At 44.1% G+C, this 7218-nt stretch overlaps 1 protein-coding gene across 6 annotated transcripts in view; it reads left to right on the top strand.

Annotated features, from left to right (window-relative positions):
* The first annotated feature begins 4213 nt into the window (after positions 1-4213).
* Positions 4214-7218, top strand: part of TACC2 (transforming acidic coiled-coil containing protein 2) — a 203795-nt gene continuing 200790 nt past the window's right edge. For 2 of the 6 annotated variants that reach the window (XM_073240270.1, XM_073240269.1), the window contains exon 1: positions 4230-4351. In XM_073240270.1, the coding sequence (XP_073096371.1) occupies positions 4334-4351 (18 nt within the window). In that variant the 5' untranslated portion in view covers positions 4230-4333. Of the gene's footprint in view, positions 4352-4898; positions 4920-7218 lie in introns of those variants that run through there. The other 4 variants (XM_073240284.1, XM_073240283.1, XM_073240258.1 and 1 more) reach the window with 3 other exon arrangements.

The raw sequence follows: 7218 nt of genomic DNA, 5'->3' as shown, positions 1-7218 counted from the left end.
GTCAACTGTTTTCAATCTCTTCATCCAATCTTTCATCTACTGAAATCTTCCCTTTTTTAAAGGGAGTTCTCCATCCCAGAGCCCTTGGTCTGTGTGGACTTGGATGGGCTGCAATCCCAGTCTTGGTGCACATTTGTCACAAGGGGCTTCCCTTTTCTGCTTTCCTCTGCCAAATTCATTGCTTTCTGGATTTGTTTTTAGTTTATGCCCTGGTTTTACTGATGCACTTTCTTTGAAGAAATCTAAAGGAGGCATATTTTATGCATCTGAAAAGTGTTTTATTCTACCCTCCCATCTGGTTGACAATTTGGCTGGTTATAAAATTTTGCTTTTTAAAACAATTCTTTTCATCAGGAACTCAAAGGCACTGTTCCATTGTCTGCTTGAAATGGATTCTGAATTCAACATCCACTCAAAAAACATTCCAGACACTTCTCTAGGCACTGGAGATACAATTTCAAATATGACAAGGTCCCTGCTTTCATGGAGGAAATAGATAATAAACAAAATATAAAAGCAAGAAATAACACTTGGGTAATGATAAGTATGAGGAATTTAAATAAGGCTAAGGGCATAAATGCTGGCTGGGGACTGCTATTTTAGATATGATGGGCAGGGACACCTCTGAGTCAGTGACATCTGAGAAGAGACTTGAATGGTGAGAAGAAATGCGTCATGCAGAGAGACAGGAAAATCACATTCTAGTCAGAGGCAATGGTGAAGAAAAGTCTTTGAGGATAAAGTGAGTCTGACACATTCAAGAAACTTCAAAAAGGTACATGTAGGTAGAATGTGGCACACAAGGGGGAGTGCTGGAAAATAAGTTTGGTTCTGATTCTCATTATTTGTAAGTGACCTATTTTGTTTTGCTTCTAGGAACATTTAGGATTGGTGGTGGATTGAAAATGGCTATGAATTCTTTGACACTCCTCCCACAGAGATAAGGGATCTATGTCTCCTTCCCTTTAATCTGGGCCCTGTGACCAATACAATACAGCATAAGCAACCCTCTACCAGTTTCTGGATGCAGGCCTCAGGAGATCGGCAGCTTCTATTTCCTGTGGATTGGAGCATTTACTTTTGGAACCTATCCTTCATGCTGTAAGGAAGCGCAAGACTCATGGAGAGGCCATGTGGCGTTCCACAGATGCGCTCCCAGCCAAAGCCAGTGACGCCTACCAGCTGTGTGGGTGAGCATTTTGGACACCCAGCTCCACTGAGCCATCAGAGGACTGCAGCCACAGGAGAGCCCTCCCCCAGCTGTCCAGCTGAGAACTGCCGAGCTGAGCCCAGCTGACCCATAAAACTGTGAGAGAGATTTTTAAGATACTGTGCCAGGCACCTACTGGGCCCTTTCAGCCTGCAGATTTGCCTCCTCAACTTTAAGAAATATTCTTCTATTACTTCTTGGATAATTTCTTCCTTCCATCTATTTGTTCCATGTCTGCATCTCCTATTAATCAGATGTGGAACCTCATAGATTGATTCTCTAAGCCTCTAATATTTTTTCATATTTTAAATCTTTCTTTAATTCTTAATATTTTGAGATGTTTTATTAAGTTTGCAGTTTTCTATTTAATTTTTAATTTCAGAATATATGGGAGGTTTTTATTTTTGTCTGTGATCTTGCTTTTGTCTGGCTGGTAGGCATGGGGGAGGAGTTGGACAAGGCGAAGGGATAGGCACCCTTGCACCTGTTCTTAATTTCCACTCCAGGTCTGCTCCCTGCACTGTTCTTGCTGTTTCAGAGCCTTTGCTGGGCCTGCAGGGCCGACTGGGTCTTGTTTCGGCTGAAGCCCCTCTGCCCCCTCTGACTCCAATTCTAGGCTGAGGCTCCTCTGCCCTGATTCCTCCCAAATCAGACCTCCATCTGCTTCCGTCATCCACCAACATGAGACAATTGCTCCTCGGCTGACATGGTGTCCCAGTTTGCTTTGTTATCGTCCCAACAAACTTAAAAAAAATTTTTTTTGCTGTCACTTTAAAGAAGTCTTTAGAAGGTAAGGAATTAAATTTGTGTTGTTTCTTTTTCACTGTGTATGGAGATGGGGCCGAATCTTTTTATCTTTATACATCCACCACTTACTTCCTACTAAACATTACTTTGACTTATTTCCCTCTCAAACTTTTAAATAATCAGCAGTTCTGAGCATTGCCTGAGAAATGTTGTGTTTTCTTTGTGCTGTCTGCCATCTGCTAATAATTTTCATCAATGCTGCAGTTATGTAAGCACTATGAAATAAAAACGTTAACGAAACTTCACTTTGTGAGAAAATTTCGCAATATTTCATATCTACCCTAATTTAAAAAATTTCTTTTGCTTATGTGAATTAGCTACTGTTTTGGTCAAGAATCATTTCAAAGAGGACAGGCTACATCTGCGACAAAAACCGCTCCGGCACTTTGGCCGCATGGTGGCGCCACTTCAGCTGGTAAGCAGGCGCAGCTGCGGTTTTTCATCAGGATAGTGAGAACCACGCTGTCTATAGGCACTGGAACTTTGGCGAGTGATGTTGGTGTCAAAAACCGTTTTATATCTCAAGGCCACTGCACCCAAGCATTATGCGTTGGTACTAATTCGAGGGCTGACAAATGCTCCTGGATAAAAAAAACTCAATTTAGATGTGGAAGACAGCCATGCAGGAGGCTTAAACGGCCCCCATGCTTCGCCAGCGTGCTGACTTGGCGTTCTGTTCAATGTTAACAGGTGATGCTGAGAAAATATAAAACAGTGCTAAGGAGAAAGCCACAACGGCCGTGATACAGGCCCTCTGAAACTATTCCCTTTACTTTGATGCTGGCTTTTATGGGAAAATTTGACTTAAATTGAATGTTGAATTGCACAAGGACTTCAGAAAAATCTTATAAAATGTGATCACTCTGAACAGCTCCATTCCTGAATAAATTTAGAGGGATTTTAATCACATCATCCTTTTTAGACCACACTGGGCCTATGGAGCAGGTGGTATGGGACCATTTTACACCTGAGGGAAGCATCTGGGCAGCTGATCCAAGTAGTGGTTAGAAAGGAGATGAATCAGGGTTAAGCATCCAGCCTTCAGACGCCTCATTCAAAACTCAGTGCCAGGTCCCTCACTATCATAGGATTTTAGTTATTGCAAAACTGTTGGAATCTCCTTTCCAACCCAATCAAAAAATTTAAATATGTGAAAACAATAAGTTGTGGTCAATTGACTTCAGTGCTCTGAATAGTCATTTTGAAAATTAGATACTTTGAATACAAATTAGATTACCTTTTAAACTTTGAAAAATTGCTATTCACATGACATAAAATTCCTAGAATAGAAAAGGAACTTTGTGAGGGGACAATCTTTTTCTTTTCCTGTCTCTTTCCCAGTCTCCCCTCCTCCCTGCTTCTTCCCTTCCCTAAAGGCAGCCACTGTCACTAGTTTCTTGTGTGAAATTCCAGAAAGAGTCATTCATTAGTATAACACAGGATGGTATGATATTTTCCAAGCACAAAATTTCTATACTATACATAATGTAGTATGCACACATAAATTTATATGCTTTTTTTTTCTAATTTGACTTGCTTTTTAATATATTTATTATGCTTTTTTTTTTTTAACACAAACGTTAGCATATTATATACATTGCTCTGGACCTTAATTTCTTTTCACGTAATGACATATCTTGGGGAGTTTCCAGTGTTGGTACATAGAGAACTCCACATCCTTTCTAACAGTTGCTTAGGTTTCCATTGTGTGGTTGCACATTTAATCCATTAAATTCTGGTGGAATTTTGGGTAGCTCTGCCATTTAGATTTGGCCTAAGGGTAATTGCTTATGCTTCCCTTCTCAAGGGATCAATTGACATTTTAAAAAATGACAACTTGAGTTTATAAGGCCAGTAAGCTGACAATAACCTGTCCCTGTTTACCAGAAGAACTTTTAATTTTATAGCCTTTTTTTTTTAACGGCTGTTTTGATTTGAAAAGTGGCTAGTCCTAGCCAAAGTATAGAACTGTCCCAAGTAAATTAAATTGCAGCCCAAGGCAGTTGAGACTGGATTCTGATCCCAGATAAACTTAGAGTGAGAAAAACAAGAGAGCTGCAGGCTCTTGGTACCTGCATGCTCGCTGGCCCCTTACCCTCCCTCTGGGCTGCAGAGCTTTCTGGAAAGCTGCCGCCTGGCCTGGGTCAGATTGCTTACATGCTGCTGCCTCCCAGGCCAGTGTTCCCAACCTTAAGCCAATGCACATTTATAGAACACTTCCATGTGATCCTGGGGGAAAACACACCACGGGCAGACGGCAGCGCTGAAAAGTTGTAACATGAGGAAGAGAAGGCCTTTCCCAACTCTCTGCTCCTCATGCTAACAGGCTACTGGGTAAGTACGTCTCAGATCCATTGCTTTATTCCTTTGAGCACCATGTGGCTTTAAACTGGTTTGGCTACTGAGATTAGAGGAATAACTGCATTTCTTTCCTGTTTTTTTCCTTATAAAGGGAAATTAGAGGCCCATCTGTGCTGCTTATTCCACCCCATTCCTGCCTGAGTTTCACCTAAGCCCCATCAACTGCATTTTTTTCTTTCCAATAAGTTACTACCCATTTTTGGCTGGATAAGTCCCCCTTGATCTAGATCTTCATTTGTAAATTAAGAGTTGGGGAGTTGGGGGAAATGATTACTGAAATTTCTTCTGGTCTCTGTTACGGTTCTGTCCATTGCAAATAGAATTTTCAGGCATTTATGATTCTGTGGAATGGTCATTTAAGAGAGCCCCTAAGTCTCTAATACACCAAGACTTTTGGGGAAAAAGTTATTTTAAACTCTCGATGGTGTTGACTTTGACATATTTCCACAGTGTTTCTTTAGAGTCACACAAGGACCTTTTTAGACCTGTTTCTGACGTTGCAGCTGCCAGCTTGAGCTGCCATGTGAACTTGACAAAAACTGTATGTTTCTGAGTTTGACTTGGTGTCAGTTTTATAACTAAATCATTAGGTCACACTGAAGGAAGGCAGCATTCTAAGAATCCCGTAGTTCAGTTAAACACAGTGGAGTGTGAGTGTGGGTGCACATGTCCTACTTTATAGCATGTCCCATAAAACAGCAGTGTACAAATTCTTCGTCCTGTTGACACCACGTACAATCTAGCGTGTAATATCTACATACATATGGTGTATATAGAGGGCGATACTCCTCCCAGTTTTTGCTGTCCTTTCCCGTGAACACCTGCTGCCTCCTGGGGTTTTCCTGCCCTCAGTCTAGCTGGAGTCCCTGTTGCCTTCCACTGACTGCTTCCTCCTGTACACACACCACTACTGGGGTTGGGGGGGCTTGTGGCTGTTGGTGGTCGAGGCTCAGGGAAAATGTTATTACCTAGTTTGTTGTACAATGTCCATAAGCTTTCAGTTTTTCTATCTAGTTGTTCTGTTTATATGAGTGGACTTGGGAAGATCTAAAGACTGCTGCCACCATCTTCCCAGAGTTTCTCTTATTTGTTTTTTTATTGCAGTCAGGGAGATGAGCTTGCTTGTGCTGTAGCCCTAATGGGTAGTGATAAGGGCCTGGCCCAGAAACAAAGGGAAGCGTGTGTGGAAGGAGACAATGAGAGACTGGGGAGGAAGAATCCAGAGGGCTTGGTGAGTGTATACTGGAGAAACAAGAGCAAAGAAACAGGGGAAATGAAAGATGGCCATTCCTTCCATTCATTCAGCAAACATTTACGTGACCCAGTATGTCAAACCCTGGGTATGTGGATAGAGCTGTCTGCCGCACTCACATAATCCGGGCCCTCAGGAAGCCCCTGGGCTGTTGTGTGTTGAGTGGGGTGGGGCAGATACCAAACAAGCAAGCGTACAGAAATCCCCTAAGGGTCCTGGGGATCTGACTGGGAAGAACACAGTCCTCTCACTGGAAATGGGAAAGTCAAAGAGAGGTTGGCTTGAGGAAGACAGATATCAAATTTACATTTCAAGAGGCTGAGAGACTGTGGGTCATCTAAATAGAGACATCCATCAGCAAGGAACAAATGCAGCAGGGGTAGAAGTGGGGGCTGGGGTCTCGATTAGAGCCTTCTGCCTGGACGCAGCAGAGGAAGTTATGCAAACCAATGGAATCTTCTGAGAAGAGGACCCAGCCACAGACCAAATCCTGACTCTCATTAAATGGCTTTACTAAGCGGGTGGGTGGGGCAAGTGGAGAAGGAAAAAGAGAAGAGGATTTTATAGCACCTTGTGAAGTGGAGAGAGGCTGGAGGAAAGTAGGGAGACAGTGTCAGATGCTAGGGAGAAGGTGAAGGAGGATGAGAAGGACAGAAGGCCAGAACAGAGCTGGGGGTCATGGGCATCTGCGGACATGGTTTCCACCAGGGAACGTTTGGTTGTAAGAAGCAGACTCTCACTTAAAATGGGGAGGGGGAATTAGTTGAGAAGACTGAGCTCTGGGCTGTGGCAACTCCTTCCATCCCTACTTCTCAGCTGCCACCTGCTTCATGCTGGGTGAGGGTGGATGGGTCTGCTCTGCCAGGCTCCTAGCCCTGCTCCTCCCGTAGCTCAACACTCACAGTCTCTGGGTCTCTCTGGTGCGAATCCAGCCCCCATTCCTAATGCCTTGTGACTCGTGGCCTCCTTTGGTTGACTTCCAGAGCCCCTATCAAATATCAAGAAAGAAAGTCTGATTGGCCCAGCCACAGCCAGAATTGACCCCTAGTCCAATTAGCAGGGTCTAGGAGGTGGGTTGGTGTGATGGGCCAAGACTTCTCAGTTAGCGATGGTGGGGGGCAGTGAGGGGAGCAGGGGACCATGAGGATGAACAGTTTTCAGAGCAAAGGACAAAGGCAGGTCCTCAGGATTGCCTGTCCAAGTGTGTGATTTCATGACAGGGGAGAGGTGAGAGCTGGGTTGCATTGATGGGTACTACTAACTGTGCAAGGATGTATATTTAATGGGCCAAGGACATGCTGGGGCAGCACTGGACGGCTGATAGGGAAAGGAAAGAGCCAGTACAAGTGCGATTGGCCATACTGTGGAGTACAGGCCACAGGAAAACCACAGTCAGTAGGATGTTGCCTCTGGTGCGATGCTGATTCCCAAGGCAACCACACGCCCAGGAGAGAGTGGTCCGTCTCAGCGCAGCAGACACCATCCCAACACCAAAGGCAGGGGATGGGGACCAAGACTCCAGGCAGTGAGACAGCGAGGGAGCACCCCGCACTGCCCAAGAAACTGACCCAGGAAGGTCCTTGTCTTC

This window comes from Manis javanica, chromosome 7, assembly GCF_040802235.1.
Source record: "Manis javanica isolate MJ-LG chromosome 7, MJ_LKY, whole genome shotgun sequence".
NCBI lineage: Eukaryota > Metazoa > Chordata > Mammalia > Pholidota > Manidae > Manis > Manis javanica.
The sequence above is the reverse complement of the archived record's forward strand: the minus strand, read 5'-3'. Positions and strand labels throughout refer to the sequence as shown.